Source organism: Anolis carolinensis, chromosome 2, assembly GCF_035594765.1.
Source record: "Anolis carolinensis isolate JA03-04 chromosome 2, rAnoCar3.1.pri, whole genome shotgun sequence".
NCBI classification, from domain to species: domain Eukaryota; kingdom Metazoa; phylum Chordata; class Lepidosauria; order Squamata; family Dactyloidae; genus Anolis; species Anolis carolinensis.
Window position 1 is genome coordinate 286,406,723 of NC_085842.1, and position 17,740 is coordinate 286,424,462.

General features: G+C 40.0%; 1 protein-coding gene across 1 annotated transcript in view; it reads right to left on the bottom strand.

Moving 5' to 3' along the window:
• Positions 1-2,583: 2,583 nt before the first annotated feature.
• The window catches only part of mrps27 (mitochondrial ribosomal protein S27), a 55,823-nt gene continuing 40,666 nt past the window's right edge, over positions 2,584-17,740 (bottom strand). The window contains exons 7-11 of the mRNA XM_003216265.3: positions 17,484-17,599; positions 14,211-14,313; positions 11,447-11,592; positions 8,898-9,044; positions 2,584-2,954 (exon numbers count right to left, since the gene is read on the bottom strand). Coding sequence (XP_003216313.2) covers positions 2,715-2,954; positions 8,898-9,044; positions 11,447-11,592; positions 14,211-14,313; positions 17,484-17,599 — 752 coding nt within the window. The 3' untranslated portion in view covers positions 2,584-2,714. The remainder of the gene's footprint in view (positions 2,955-8,897; positions 9,045-11,446; positions 11,593-14,210; positions 14,314-17,483; positions 17,600-17,740) is intronic.

Below are 17,740 nucleotides of genomic sequence, written 5' to 3' on the forward strand. Positions count from 1 at the left end.
AACAAAGCCATATATATTGCCCATCCTTCTAGTCCATTAGTCTTGTGAATGTCTGGATGTATGTCTCAGGACATCACACATACAGCATTAAGTGTTATGCTTAGCTTTCTACTGCTGTGGATGGGAGATGGCACCCACACCTGTCAAATACGGTACTTTTACTACTTGGAAGAAACAGAACTTTGAGTTTGTGGCCAGCAACCTCCATACATTCTCAAGGCAGTTCGAAATCATCCAGACTTCTTTGGAAATCATGGAGCGCAGTACAGGCTAACTCTTATAAAAGCACCAAGTATAAGGGCTAGTTTATATTTGGTAGCTTATTATCAGTAAAATCATTATGATACCCAAAGGATCAGTCCCCTAGGTAAATGCTGTAGAAACAACACGTTCCCAACCATTTATAAGTAGACAATTCAACAAAGATTTGTATTCCTGGGATTCTCTGCTTATGGGACATAGAATCTGTGCAAGTGCATTTCATTACCGCATTTGCAGGTTATCCCTGACCAGCTTCAATGAAGAAAACATCCCTGGGTATTGCACTGGCCATGGTGGTCTACACAGTGGTGCTACTCAGACATCTAGAGCAGCTGGCATCCAATTGAGGGTAAGGCACTCTTACCTTGTTTAGATAGCAAGCAAGTCTACTTAAGGAGCACATAGGGTCCCCCAAATCAGAGCCAAAATATTCTATCATTCAAGATACTTGGATGGCTGTTGCTCTCTCTCTGCATCAAGGCACCTGCATCATGTCAAGGGCATTGATGACTGCCCCTTACAGTGACATACTTGACACCTGATGTTTGCAAAAAGAAATGGAGAAAGCAACTTTTCAGATAGTATAGAACTGGAGAAAAGCAGATTTTTAGATGGGGAGAGCAGCATAGAAGGAGCCCGGGGACATGGTAAAGGTTTTTGAGGAACAGAAAGGGTACACTGGATCAGATTGCTGTCTGCAAAACTAGAAAGCCGTAAATTGGTCTACAAAAGACAGGACTCTGCAGATCTAAAATAAAATCTGGAGGCTTTTTCCAGTCCTCCAGAGAAGGTTTTAGAATTTCACTGGGTGGTTGCGGTGCGGGAGACCGCTTCTGCTTCTGCTGCCTAAAGCAGTTCCATCTACAGGTTGGACACTGACCGATCATGGCAACTACTATGATGCACTGTAACACAAACATAACTATAAACCACAACATTGCAGATATTTCAGGTGACAGAGTTGATCTTTACAGAATTGAAATGATGAAAGTTTATATTTCAATGCACTGGAATAAAAATTTAAGAGACTCTGTAGGGTTCAGCAGCACAGTAAGCAAGCCGAATCTGTCACATAAAAATAAAACGAAAGCTTAAAAAAGTACCATAATAAATGTCTTGAAAATTACTATGCAGCTGTTCACAAGGGATAATACGTAAGTTGAAAAATAGAGACAGAGCCAGGGGCAAACTGCAAACAGAAAAGGTCAAAACTGATTTGCACAAGCACAATTATATCGCAATGATTTGGAATTTTCAGTATGAGCCACATGACTTATCTTGCGAGGTGAGTTAAAAAACATATTTAGGACAGAATTCAAATTCCACAGAAGTTGATAAATTGCTTGTGAAAAGCCTGGAAACAACTTGTGAGAGAAACTAATTGAATGGAAAGGTTGCAGCAGACTATATAGCTTTAGATCAGTGGTTCTCAACCTGTGGGTCCACAGATGTCTTGGCCAACTCTCAGAAATCTTAACAGCCGGTAAACTGGCTGGGATTTCTGAGAGTTGATGGCCAAAACATCTGGGGACCCACGGGTTGAAAACCACTGCTTTAGGTTCTCATCTCCACTGAGGGCTCCCAGGTAGTAAAGATAAATGCTGTCAGATGAAACTAGGTGGACTGATGTTTTGAGCCAGCTGGACCCATGATTTGCACCATTGTAAGACAGATTCAAGTGTACGATCTCTAAATGATGAAATTCAATCTTTTTAAGCATGCAAGTCGGCCTTCCCTACTAGTGCCCATAAAGGGATGGCCAATGATAGTGTTCAGGCTGTGCCAAGGACAAGCACACTATGTTTGCGTCCATGGGGTGCAATTATTTCTTCCTTTCTTTCTTTCTTGGAAACTTTCCAAAGACCAGCAACTGCCCAAGGACTACCACTTTTGAGTAGCACTAGTCTATCAGTTCCAGGGAACACAACTGCTGGCCATGCTAACAAGAATGATCAGAGCAGCACTCCTATATATCTGGAAGGTGCCAGGTCAGGTAATCTTCAGTACTACCTGTTAAATTAATAAATGACTAATTGATCTCCAAATCACGAGGATGGTTGTGGTAAAATGAAGCCCAGCAAGTATATACACATTTATGTTACTATAAGTAACTTGATGGGTGCACAATAGGACACAATGACTGTGGCCACAGCATTCTGACTGTATGGTCTCATTGAGCTCATTTTAGAAATGAATCATTCATTACATGACAGATCTTTGCTTCTAGACACAACACAGAAAAATGGGGGTGTTTGGGGGAAGAATAATACTTATAGCTTTTAGAGGGATGAGGAAATACTCTTACTAGACTGGTAAGGAAGATGGATTTGAAAATGTTTATTTGGAATACAGCCAAAGCCACATTGCAGTTTGGTTTCTGGATGATTTCGTAACAGCTCCTGTTCACTGCCAGGAGTATCTCTGGCGCATGAGAAAGTTTATAAGAAGGAATATTAAGCAGATGCTTTTGCTGCATCCCGGGCTTCCATCTGCTTCTTAGCCTTTTCCCTCAGCTCTTTCTCCCTTTCGCACAAAACAGCTCGGTCTTGCTCCCACTCCTTTAGTCTCTGCTTGTATTTTGCAGTGTCTTCCTCTTCAAGTGCTGGCAGCTTTGCCTCAACAAGCTGGGTGGTCAGTGTCAATAACTGTGCAGACTCCACCTTGCCAAGCGACTGCAGTTTAGAATTCAGTTCCTGCCACAGTAGGAGAGGGAAGAAAAAAGAAAACAGCAGCTCATCAATGCGTCACAATACAGCAACAACCCAGTCACCCAGCCCCAGATAATCTTGTTTTCACTGGAAATGGAATATAACATTTCTGTCAGACTATTCTGCCTTAGAAATGTGTGCCAGCTGCAATAAAGGCTCACACATTCCTTCCTTCCTCCCCTCCCTTCCTCCTTGCTCGTTTCAAAAAAAGAGAAGAAGTAGTGGAAGAAGAATAATTTATAGATTAGATTTGTGTTATTTAGCAATAACAAAGCAGAGACAAAATGAATCAATTTTTAATCCTACTAAGTGCTGGGTTGGGCTATACCGAATGAGAAATGGCACTAATAAAAATGTTAGAAGCCAAGAGATGATGAATGGGTAGGCTAACAATCTCAACATTTCAGGGCCCCTTTGTCCCCTGTACTATGCTGTTGCAAGAATGTGCCCTGAGTTGCTTCAGCTAACCTTCTTCTCAACAGATGGGAATAATTTAAATAGCCTTGTGCTAATGGCATACTAAATAGATCCCGTGAGCCACCATACAATTGTCCAGGACATTCCTCCATAGCCCTTTTTCCTAATGCATCATGTGATTTTGAGGTCAGCTCTAAATACGCAACCACTATAAATGCTTTCATTCTGCTTACTGGAGGATGCTGTTGGGGGGGGGCACTGTGGTGGGGGTATTCCACTCCGGTCATGCCAGACATCTGGGCAGTACATCTTATCAGAGTTCCACTTATATATGTGGTGCTGTATTTCTTGCAACACCCCCAGATGAATCATAAAAAATATTAATTCACTTAAGTGCTTTAAGATGCAGAGCCATTTGTGGTTATGGAAGTTTTACTGGACAGCTTGATGTTCCCCAGACAAAAGGCAAATTAATCGTGGTAATGGAGAAGCTTCCCAGAGAGCGGGAGGAGAGCTGTCTAGGAAGGAGGCAAGATGCCAGCTAGGTGCTCCTGCTTTGCTCTAGAGGCAGAAAGAGACATTTCCTCATGCTGGATGCACATTGGACAGCGAAGAATTAGGAGATATTGACATGTAATGATGCTGAATATATTCCATAATGGACCTTCCACCCCAAGATTCCTAAATTGCAGCCCACCTGAATCTATTTGCTTTCATATCTGAGTAGACATTTTATATTGTCACTGTTTATTTATTAAGTTGTCATCTTAGCTTGGAGGGCATGTCACAAGGCATCATGGATAGGTATGTACCTTTCTACATAATTTCATATTCGCAGCAAACCTATTTAGTACATAAGGCTAAGAACTAGCTCAACATTATCTGCTGTGATTCATGGCAGTGTAGGCACCTTAATTCTAGTCCATTGCTCTAACTCACAGAGGGACTTCCAAATGTTCTTGGACTGCACCTCCCACATTCCTCATCTTTGGCTATGCTGAGAACAGCCAACAAAAGCTGGAGAGATGTATTTGCTCACTTGTGCTCTAACCACAACTTCACAGTGGCTTTTTTTGCAGGTGACAATAAAGGTATGCTGGGTGCCTATGTGATTAATAAGATGGATAATTCCCAAACTATGAGGTAGTTCTCTTAAGGTTCTATATCACTAAATTACAGTCCCGGCTATCAAATACACCTACCATGATGGCTGCTTCAAATGCCACATAAGTTTGTATATCCCTTGTATTCAGTTATTTATCTAAGTAACTTGTAATTTTCATCTGACATACAATTCTGATCTCCACAATCATCCTCTTTTCCAGGGCAGGTTTCAAAATAGAGAGCTAAAACATTCATTCTGTGTTGCAGCAGAGACAAAGCAGGGAGGCAGAGCAACAGTGCGCAAATGGTTATATAAAATGATAAGGATTAGTAGAATAAAGCCCAGCAAGTATATAAAGATTTAAACTGCTATTAGTAACTTGATGGGTGCACAACAGAATTAATATTGATTAGCTGTTGCTGTTAACTGCCATCAGATTGACTTCAACTTATGGCAACCCAATGAATGAGGGTCCTCCAGATCATCTTGTTATCAACAGCTCTGCTCAGATCTTACAAACTCGGGGCTGTGGCTTCCTTGAGTGGGCCATTCAGCTTGATCATTGAAATACTGCATATCAAATCTGTCTAATGTTGCTTAGCTATTTCTTTGACCTTTTCCCACCATTACCATCTAAAGCACATCTGTAGAGTTATACAGAAAATGCCAGAAAGGATCATGTTGTGCCTTTGCTAACACACTAGGCATGCTTTTTGAACATTTTTTATCCAAAATACAGGCAGATAAGGGTAAACAATAAACAGTGTCTGGTGCTCCTTCCCTAGAGCTACCTGGCTTTTATATAGAAATATGCCCCATTCTCAGAGTTTTGTAACCTGATGCAAACCAAAAGCATGCGGCACTGCATGTCTATGACAGAAAATGACTCCAAGCCACTTCTATGTAGGCAGCCAATAGTAATTTGCTCAAAGAACAAGACAAAATCTTCTGTAGAGATAAATAGCTCCTGGATGCAGATAATATTTCATTAAAATAGGCAAGGAAACTAACATAGCTGCCTATCTAAGGAATACTTTTTAAAAAATGACTTTTAATAAGGCTTTTACTGAGTGTATAACCCCAAAATTTCCAACATGTTTTCCCCACCCCATTGTGAACTTTTCTTTCCCTCAGAATTAAAGCATATGAATAGCTCTGTGGGTAAGATAAAGGCAGTACATTTACATGACACATGCATCATTCAAATTCAGGAAAATCCCTTGTTTAGTTTTGTAAAATGGATGTCCTGGTTAGAAATGTGACCCTATGGAACAAGGAAGTGAGCAATGTCACGAGACCTATCCTTGCACATGTGCGCCATGATAGCTTGCTCAACTGAGCAATATTTTAAACTGTACTATCCCTGGTGTAATCCCTTTAATTCTGTATGCCGGTAGAGTCTGGAAACAGTGCTTTGAGCCATGGCAAAGCACCAGAAACCTTTTTGGGAAGCAGATTTAATGGAAACACTGATACAGGTGTGGAGCCAGGACCTAAATCCTAATCATTAAATGAACTTACAGTTATACACTTAATATTAACAAAATACATGTTTATTTTATAAATATCAAGCACTGAGTGCCTGGTGCTTCACAGTTACCCAAAGTCATGCACTAATTAGAATTACTCTACAAGGCAGGGACAGATGCATGTCTCATTATGCAACTAAGAAGAATTTGTCCTCTATGCTTCCCCCCAAACTTCCCCAAGCTAGTAGGTCTAGCAATGTTTTTGGGAAGAGGTATGGAATACTCTTGAGCTCTCTTTTATCTCTCTCCTTGAAGAATCCTGGAATTCTGGCATACTGGGAATGTGAGACAAAAATGCTTTTTTTTCATTAAAGTTTGATCCCGGACTCACCAGCACGGTCTGCTAATTTTCCCTAGTGACTGGCATAAGCAATTTCATTTCAGACTTTCCTCCCCTGGAGGTTTTGAAACAGAGGTTGGGTGGTCATCTCTTAAGGGTGCTTTAGTTGTGTATTCTTGCACTGCAGGGGGCTGTACTAGATAACCCTTGTGGTCCTTTTCAACTCCATGATTTCAAGCATACTGAAAGGAGTTCAGCATTACATAGGTATTATACTGCATCCCCTCTTTATCCCTGCTCAATGCTGGGAAAACCTCCCTCTTAAATTCCCAGAGCTCCCACACCCTCTTCCTGACAAAATGTCACATAGTGAATCACAGACATTGGCTCTGTACTAAGTCCCTGGCCCACAAGAAGCAATGATTCATTTTAAGCAACTAGCATTATCAGTTTCACTGTTAAGGATGCCATGTCACAGACAGACAAGAGGGTGAGTGGCCTGTGACATTTTTGCAGGTTAGGTATGCTTTTTAAAAAAACAAACTCAAGAGGCGAAACAGAAGATAAGATCAAGTACTATTATTATCCCTCATCTGGCAGATGGGAAGATAGTCTAAGAAAGAGAGAGACTATTACCGTGTTTCCCCGAAAATAAGACAGTGTCTTATATTATTTTTTGCTCCCAAAGATGTGCTAGGTCTTATTTTCAGGGGATGTCTTATTTTTCCATGAAGAAGAATTCACATTTATTGTTGAACAAAAAAAATGAACATTTATTATATACTGTACAGTAGTTTTCATCACAAACCAACATAACCAAACCAGACAAACTGTGACTCCTGTCAAGAATTTCTTATTATTACCATTATTTCCATGTACAACTCGTATGTACATTTACCAATCCTACATGCTCTGGTGTTCTGTTTGGCAGGCATGCTTCCAAACAAAAACTTTGCTAGGTCTTACTTTCGGGGGAGGCTTTATATTTAGCAATTAAGCAAAACCTCTGCTAGGTCTTATTTTTTGGGGATGTCTTATTTTCGGGGAAACAGGGTATGTATGTTACAGAGGTGAACTTTTAGCTTCCTGACACGTAGTTTAGACTCTTATCCATTATGTAACAAGTTCCACTGGACTCCCTGTGCGTTTTAATAAGGACAAATGTAGGATCCTCTCAAATCCTTCAGCCAAAACAGTCAATGGAAACCAAACTAGCTGTAATTGAGGAAAAGTCTTTGTTCAGCAAACATGCAAAGAATTGAGTACTCTTGCCAAGTGTGTTTTAAGTCCTCCTGCCACCTCCACACTTTTGTGCACAAGGGACAATACCAAGAGGGTGCTTCTCCCTGATCCATCCACCACCATATGTTATTCTGAAGTCTCCAGAGGATCTTGAAAAGCAATGGACAGTCTTACTGAGTGAGGATACATTTGCACCATCCCTGAAGTGCATTGGCACTGTGGATAAATCAGAATTTCCAAAATGTATGCAATGCCGAAAGCTGTGGTGCAAAAGGAGTGTTGGAGGCAACTGAAAATGCTTGCAGCAACACAACGGCATATAAAACAGCTAGACATATCTTGATCCTTGTTTCTATCTTTTTCTAAGTCAGAAAAGATGGTTGTCCTCAATTAATATACTGTTAATATAAGGTTGTTGTTTTTTCGTGTCAGGAGTGACTTCAGAAACTGCAAGTTGCTTCTGGTGTGAGAAAATTGGCCGTCTGCAAGGATGTTGCCCAGGGGACGCCCAAATGTTTTGATGTTTTTACCATCCTTGTGGGAGGTTTCTCTCATGTCCCCATATGGAGCTGGAGCTCATAGAGGGAGCTCATCCGCGTTCTCACCGGGTTGGATTCAAACTGGCAACCTTCATGTCAGCAACCCAACCTTCATGTCAGCAGTCCTGCCGGTACAAAGGTTTACTAGGCAGTGAGGTTTATATATCTGTGGAATGATGTCCAGGGTGGGAAAAAGAACTCTTGTCTCTTTGTCTTGTCTCCCAACCTGGACTTTCCAGAGATATATAAACCCCACTTGCCTAGTTTCTAACAGACCTCACAACCTCTGAGGATGCCTACCACAGATGTGGGCAAAATATCAGGAGAGAATGCTTCTGGAACATAGGTGACTAGTGTGAAAAATTTTTTACTTCCTAAGCTGGCATGCAGAAAAGGCAACAAATATTTGCCAGAGAAGCAGAGATGAAGAACAGAGCTTTTCTGAATAGCAAGTTAGTAATCAGGAGAAGAGTATACGTTAATTAACAGCAAGTAGATTTACTAATTCTGATATATGAAACACTAAAATAATATTTTAATAAGGCAGGGGCCTGACAGAATGCTTTCCCATCTGAAAGACTAAGAACAAAATTTACTTTCAGGCCTAAATCCAATTGTAACCAAGTTCTCCTTGATTTCAATAGATCTGCTCCATTTGGGATGGACAACTGAACTCAGTGACCAAAAAAGCCCTGACATGCATTACTGATGGAGCACTAAGAGCCTCAGCAGAAGCAGAAGGAAGCACACCTTTTACTGCAAACAGTGGAAACTAGCTCTAACCAGTTAATGCCCTGGAGGAAGGAAGCAGCTTACTGTAAATCGATGCAGGTACTCAGGCAGTCGAGATATCTCTGTTTCTTCAGATTCTGCTTGCTTCAGCGTTTCTTCCGAATCCTTGGCATCCTCTTGAGAAGCTTCAGCCACAGGAACAGGCTGCAAAATAGCTGCCAAAACATCCATCTTTGCAAGAGAAATGGGGAAAGATAATCAATGGCTTGGAAAAACAGTAAAGAGTGTCATATTGGCCAAATATTATAAGGGTGGTCAATGTGACACTTTCATGGGCACCATTCTGGAGCCTGAGGATCCTTGTTAAAATCCTGAGAACACACCAATTATTTTTATAAGATTCTTTTCTTAGAATGAACTACTGAACAGTTGCTTAACTCAAGACAGTCTGATGCAGTCTAAATCACATATAAAAACAACAATGCACCAACAAAAAGTGATTTAATGATCGGCAATGGATTATTTGACAACTGTTGTGGGGGAAAAGCACTGGGAATTTAAAAGTGAGTTTTGCTTTTCTTTTGAATGTGCCTGCAGGCAGATCAAAGACGGTCAATGAAGCTGGGCCTTTCTGAAAGGACTATTGATTTCATTATCGGCTCCAGACAGAGCCAAGTCTTTGCTGAAAATCAGTAAAATATTCTACACTGATTACTTGAAGAGGAAGAGCTTACTGTATGCTTTTACAGTGTAACAGGCATCACAACTCTTATTAAGTCAAAATGCATCATGAGCTTATCTTGTCTCAGTTGATTTCCAATATAGCCATCTATTTGTTCCCTCAATTTGATCACAAGCAAATAAAGGTCGCTTGCCAGGTCAGGGAATGGCACATACTGACTCTGCACCAAAGCTTCTGTCTCTCTTGGGTGAGAAAGATGCAAAGTCCAAATCGAGACAAGACAGAAACATAGGATTACAGGAAGCTCATGGAATATGCTGCTCTCGTTTCTTTGGCTCACTGCCACATCCAAAATCACTCATTTTGAATACCATTCACCGATTTTCATTGTGTATATGAATGTATAAAAGATCCTAAATGTGTAATAGCCTGTTCCTAAATAAATGTGTATTTAATGGAGCAAAAATGGCTATAGAAATCTTAGCAGTTAAGAATCAGCTTCTCATGGCCTTAATATATTGCAGACTGTTGATTTGGGTGAATCTAAAGCATTCTGGTGAATCCTATGAGGCATGAACTGTAGTTTCAGAAAAGAGGCTTATCTACTTTCATATTTTTTTTCCCAGTCTTTACACTCTGGGATGTTGTTGTGTGCTTTCCAGGCTGTATGGCCATGTTCCAGAAGTATTCTCTCCTGACATTTCACCCACATCTATGGCAGGCATCCTCAGAGGTTGTGAGGTATATGAGGATACCTGCCATAGATGTGGGTGAAACGTCAGGAGTGAATACTTCTGGAACATGGCCATACAGCCTGGAAAACACACAACAACCCTGTGATTCCGGCCATTAAAGCCTTCGACAATAGTCTGGGATGTCTCTGAACTGCACTGAAGCCTAGTGAGGCTCACTTGTTTGCGGTGTGAAGGGAGGAGCTCTCTGTTGTGTTATCCTCCATGTGAAATGATCTATTCACTAAAGGAAGGTAGCTTCTTGGTGATAGATATTTCCACTACTGACTAAAACCCAGCTGATTGCCTGCACTGCCATGTATATCTGGTTTTTAACAAATTGTTAAAATTGAATTGTATTATTTATTTTATTTTTATTTTTTTATTTTTAACAACATGTTTTACTGCTATGTGTTCCTACTGTAAATTTGCACTGTGTCTTTGTGAAGCCATCCGTAAATTAATAATTAATTCCAGCATCCTTTCCCCTCAGTGTTTGTCTATGGAAAACCTCCCAGAAGGCGATGAAGGCAAGAGCACTTTCTGGCTGACATTTTCTAGTAAATGGGATTTAGAAACAAACACGAGGATCTGCAATGGAATAAAATAGAAGGTCTGCCAGATCTTTTGGATGTTCTATCAGAAGCAGGATCAGAAATTATGAGAGTCTGCCCTTGCATACGTCATATTTTTCTGATTTTGCAGAAAGTAGACCTGCAACCTGTTAGATATTTATGAACTGATCACCTAATGGTGAATTGTGACATTGCTTGTATCCTCAGGAGGGGAGATGTGCTTATGTCTCTTGGACAATTGTGAAAATGGAAGCAACAATGGTATAAAAGTGCTATGAGATTCACTGTGCAATGGGAATTCCTACTGCACAACAAGACACTGCATAGGAGGTCTCAATAAACACTGTTGCAATGGACTAGAATGTGATGTGACTTGTCAGGGACATGGCTAAGGCATTTTTACATATAGAACTGCAGCCTCTGATACAGGGTCTCAACCAATGTTTACTCTGCGACTTGGAAAGAAACACATACGGAATACAAGAAGTTCAATGTATGCTCAAACAATATGAAACAGGAAAGAATTTGGAGAAGTTAAATTTAGAATAACAGCTCCTGAAGAGTAAATAGGGTCAACTGCAACCAGGCTGGTTGTCTACTTTTGATTAAACACATGTTTCTCAACCCCTTCGCTTTTCCACTTACAGCTTCCTTGCAAAGCTTGACACTGTTGTCAGGAAGCAAGGCCACACTTTCCATCACTTGCAGGGCTCTGTTCAGGTACCCAGGGGTCCACATGAGGGGCATCTTTTGGTAAACGGCTCTCAGCCCTTGACGCAGCTCCCCTTTTCCTGTTAGAAAACATCCACCCAGAAAGTTATTATGCACCATTGAAAGCAAAAAAAACCATCGGTAAGATTTTTTTCATCTTTAGGCCCATTAGGTATCATATGACTGTTGTGTGTTTTAAATAGTAAGGGGTAAGCACAGCATTTAGAAAGGACGGCGTAGGCAATTTTCACAGTGAAAAATTTCACACTGGATCACAGTGAAGGAAAAAGTGGAATCTTTGCCCATAATTCTCAATTTGGCATCACCCAGAATGAATAGGGTTTTCACTGCAACCTGTTGTGTTTTTTTTGCATCCGATACCAAAGTGCACCTCAATTGCACCAAAGTGCAACTGATCATGAAAGACAAAGGATCTTCAGGAATATCACAAAGCCTACCACTAAAGGAGAAGAACAGTCTTAAACATTTTCATATGAACTGCTCTCTGCTTCACTTTATGCATAAACTGTCTTGAATTTTCTGAAGTGTCAAGAGCTCTGGAGCACCAATGACTTTGAAGCAACAAGCAACATTAAAAACATGCACAATTTTGAACTTGATGGGAGCTCAGGGATAGAAGAATAATATTATTATGTGTTTTTAAAAATGGAATTCTTTAATTGTTTTTAACTTTTGTAACATAAAATGGGACCAAGCTGATTATAACAATGCTATGAGAAAGATCAAAAAGTTAATGAAAGAATGAATAAAGTGAATCAAACTTAAATTTGTAAACCAATCTTACATTTGCACATGGCATAATAACATCATTTTTAAAGGCACAGAATGAGGGTTTATCTGAATCCACACACAACAATACTAATATATCAGTGTTTTCATATACACAGGGAATTACACGTATGACTTCTTGCAGACTCAAGTTTGCCATATGATTATATGTGAATTTTCAAATCTGAATACTTGTCGAGTTAAAATCTGTCGTTGTTTTGTGCCTTCAAGTTTGTTTTCGACTTATGGCAATTCTAAGATTAATCTATCATGGGGATTTCCAGGGCTGAGACTGTATGACCCGTCCTAGAGCACTCAGTGGATTTCCATGGCCAAGTAGGGAATCGAACCCTCATCTCCAGTCATAGTCCAACACTCAAACTATGAGACCGCATTGGCTGTAAAATTCTTTATTAGTGGGACTCAGATCCTGCACTATCATGCTGCAAAACCCTGATATTTGATGTTAAATGTTTTTGATGTGGATTTGCTTCCTTTACTGGAGTCTGTTATCACCTTTATCTGTCTAGTTCAATCACAAAGGTAACTCTAACATTGCAAAAGGGGGCGACACACCTTCACCAAGCCGGGAGCCCATGGAGAACCACAGGACCGTGTGCGCAAACAAACAGCTCGCTGGTCTAAGGCTAAATATAAACTGCTAAGGTGCCCAGAGGCCAGGCGGTGCCTACAGACATCTTTCACTCTTTGGAGAGGTCTACTCCACGAGGATTGGCAAGAATTCAGAACGTGTGACATTGCAGAAAATAGCTTTTGACCTGAATGCCAATGTTGAAGGAGGCGGCACACAGCAAATAAAATGTTTCCCTAAGTGAAATGCTTTCCCATATTATTCAGGCTGCATTTTATCTAAAAATATTCACAATGCTGACCAAGCTGGATGGATGGGGTACTGGGAAAAGTAGATGTATATTGGCAGCTCAAGTGAATGGCAAACCAATACTTCAAGGGAAAACCTGCTGCCAGTTTGTTTATAGCTTTGTTCTTTATTCCATCAGAATCTGGATGGTTGGACTTTCCCCTGTTTTTTGTCTTACAGTCAGGCACAATTAGAATCAGCTTCCTTAGCCTGTCACATCACGGGCGCTCTAGCCGTTGTTAACAAATTATGATACACAGGGAGAGGGCAACTGTCTGACACTCTGGGCCAAAACTGTCTCACACCCAAATGTAATCTGCCAGTGAAAAAGTCTTTCCAAGGAGGACACGACCAACTCAGGATTTTTAACCTTGCATGAAATAAATTTAAAAAAACAAAAACATTAAAAGGACACTGAAGATGTAAGCCAAATGTGTTGTGCTCAGAGAACTGTAGTAATTCTCTATCCTCTCTGCAGCCCTGCAGTACATCATCAAAATTTGTTCTGAAGGGTGGGAAGAACCCTCAAAAAGAGTACTTTTGGGCAGAATGGAAAGCTGAAATTAGGAGAGGAGGGGAAGCAGGCCTGTAATACTAATAGAAGTCTCTTAGCATGATCCTGGATTTAGGCCTGAACTAGGGAACTGTATCAGATCAATGACTCCAAAGGGCTTTTTCTTTGTGTCAAAAATATCTTCCTTACACTCGTTATGATTTATGGATCCCTAAGGTAAGGCTTCCTTGCCCCTGGGGTTGGGCTATGGGCTGGAGAGAGAGACAAGTAGGACCTATAGTTGAGCCTTTGGCTCTTTTCAAGCATTCAACAGGAAGGTTCACAACGCCTGATTGATTTTCTGGGCCTCGCATTGCTTTGTTTGTACGCTGGAGCGGTGAATTTGATTTAGTTTCAATTTTGTCACATCAAAGGCTATATTAAAATTTAATTGAAGAATTTGCTTTACTCTAGCTGTTCTGAACTAATCGATAAAGCAGGAAGAAATACTTTACTTAAATACTTTTAAGACCTACCAAGAAGTGCATGGCCATAAAGCTGAGAACTGAATCCCACAGTGTTGTTCTGCTTCAAACCTGTTAACAAGAGGGATGCGCCAAGATTTCTCTCTTCTTCCCACTAAAAATGGAGCAAACATTGTTTGAAACAAATGATAAAACAACATGAGCTACATCTGGCAATGCTTTGACTTTTGTCACCATGCCTTATGTGTTCTCTGCCATAAGTATTCTTCTATGAGCTACACTTGACACTGACAAGGCAGATACATGGAGCACAATGCCATGGCAGCTGCAAGCATGTGGCCTTTCTCTCATTTTAATATTTTCTGTTGATTAAGAACATTGGCATCTATATTTTTAAAAACAAAACAAACATTAAACAAGTTCCAGTTCCACTGATGCTTAGAGCCAGCATACAGGTTACCAATTTTCATACTCCCTCTCCCTATCCAATATAGGCAATCCCCCAATTACAGACAAGATATGTTCTCTAGGTTTGTTCTTAAATTGAATTTGCACGTAAGTCAGAATAGGTACACACATACACACACATATAAAACACACATACATACATACACACTTTGGATAGCCTAGGGAAGTGTTAACACCTCTGTGGTGTTTCCTTTGCTGTGTGTGTTCAGAAGATTTCACCTCACTTTCTATCCCTATGATAATTAGATTTTGAAAAAAAAAGTCTTGTTATGGAAACAAGAATTGGTGATAAAGCTTCCCCATGATAACTCATTCAGGACTGAATTTCCCTTCTGAAGTGTAGAGTTCTCTCACTTCCTATTGCCTCACCCCCATTCTTAACTATGAGTTGTTTGTAAGTCAAATGTTTGTACCTCGGGGATGCCTGTACTCAAAAGTAGCTAGCTATAGCAACGTAATAGAGTAACTTAAACAGCAGAGGCATACTTATTGACCAAAAGAAAAGTGCCATCTCTTCATCAGCTGAGATGCTGTAAATAGCAGGCGCTTCGCTTCCAGTCTAAACTGAAGATGCTAGTAATGCCTTGTGACCTTCATACTTTCAAGGAACACCCTTCTATTTAGGTTCCCACCTGAGCTTTAAGGTCTCCTGAAGGGGCCCTCTTTTGTGTCCCATCAGTCAAGGCAATACATTTTGGGAGGACGTGGGAGAGAGCCCCCTCTGCTGTGGCACCCAGTTATGGGACTCCCTCCCTTCAGAGGTCCAACTGGTGCCAACACTGCTGTGTTCTGGTATCAAGTGAAAACATGGCTCTTCATGAAACCTTTGGGGTCTTATTATTGTAATGAAAGTCGCAAGGACTTTATCTTGCTGAAAACTATTCTAATTCTAATAATCTGCTTTGCTAAATTGTTTAATGTGTATTATGCCTTTAAAAATAATTTAATTAGCCTCACAGTTTTAAATGGTTGCAGTGTTTTATTGTAAACCATCTTGAGATCTCTTGACAGAGAGAGGGAGGATAGCTGTAGGGAGAAGGGAAGAGACTAATTTGATCCTGAAAACATGGGGAGTGTAACATCATACTTTGTGACATTTCCAATTTTTCTTGATTTTTTTGTGTCAAGAGCGACTTGAAAAACTGCAAATCACTTCTGGTGTGAGAGAATTGGCCATCTGCAAAGACATTGCCCAGGGGACGCCAGATGTTTTACCATCCTGTGAGAGGCTTCTCTCATGTTCCCACATGGGAAGCTGGAGCTGACAGATGGGAGCTCACCCCGCTGCTTGGATTCAAGCTGCCCTGCCAGCACAAGGGTTTAACCCATTGCACCACCGGGGGCTCCAGTTTCTAGATTAAAGATCTAGATTACTATTCTCATCTAATAAATGTCTTCTTAAAATTTTTACACACATAAAAGGAAAAATGGGAGACTTAAATATATTTTAGTTCACCTAGACATAGTTAGACCTCCATACCCACAGATTCTGCATCCATGGATACCACCACACACAGCTTTAAAATATTTTTTTAAAATTCAAATAGCAAACCATGATTTTGCCTTTTTATATGAGGGAGACCATTTTACTACAATGCTGTATATAATGGGATTTGAGCATCCATGGATTTTGGTATCTACAGGGGATCCTGGAACCAAAACCCAGCAGATACCAAGGACCCATCGTAGAAAAGAAAGAAAACCACAAACTAGGTAACTTAGAATCATATATGATTACTCTTCCATTTACTCTTTATACATAGTTAAATATGACGACGAGATAATGTTGGCATATGATTATGCATGCATATGGGGGCACAAACAGAAAACTGGGACAATACAAAATTCAGAGTTTTACTTTATATTCTGCCAATACTACTGCATTTCTCTAACCCTCATTAGCAGTGGCCAGGGGCTAAATAGAGACATGGTGATATTCCATTGAACAGAAATTTGTATATGAAAAACAAGCCACAAGTGATACCAGAAGATGTGACCTAAATTAAAAAGAATCCCAAAGTAGATTGGCCTCACTAAGATGCTGTACTAAGATGTGTACTAAGTTCAACATTAATAAATGTAGATTAAAAAGAATCATATGTTTACTGACTGAATTAAAATAGGGGATTGGAGTGCTTACTAAACATCACATCTGTATGGATTGGACAAGAAAGGAAAAAACACAGCTCTCTAGATCTTATTATACATTATCTTGTCCCTTTAGCATTGGAATATTTGGATAGAAAGTTTCCAGATTTAACTCCAGTCAAACATTTAGTTAATACAGTTCCTTAGGATGGGGCTGCCATGTAAATGAAACTATTTGCAGTCTTTTTAAAGCATTTGATGTTTTTAATATGGTAACCTATTTCATTGTGTTTTAAAGCTTTTCATTTTTAATTCATGAACCTTGTTTTAACTGATGTGTGAACTGCCTTGGATTCTATTCAGGAAAATGTGACAGAACAATTAAATATTCAGTTTTGGAACTGATACAGACCCAATATTTTAACATTAATTGGTGATTTACAAAAAGGATATTTTTGCACAAAGTAAAGTTTACACAATTTGGATGTAAAACTACATTTTACTCATTCAAAGAAGAAAGGGAAGGATCAGGTAGACCAACCTCGATCATATTCCCAATCCTCCAAACCAGGTATTCTCTATCTTTGATCCACATTCTCGGAATCCTTGACTCTGGGCCATGTTACCTACTTAAAAGCCTAAACAGAAATGGCTGAGGGCCACTGCTACATAGCATGGTTTGGAAGATAGGGAATGCTGTGTCTGAACTACATCACTGTTCTACCACTTAAACTACAGCAACGTAAGTTCGTTATGCAAATAGCTCACCGTTAATTCTGATTTGGTTGCCAAATATTTGTACATGACATAGAGCGAGAGGAGCTGTGTAGACATTTCCTCAAAATTTTCCTGTATCATGATCTCAGTGACCACAGCCATAGCATCTAAACAATTGAACAAACAAATGAACAGCAATAATAACAAATCATTTAAAAATGGTGGGTTTGCCAAGACATTGACCTCACAGACATTTGGCACTCCTCGCAGTATTTTCAAATGGCATGAATACCTTACGATTTTTGACT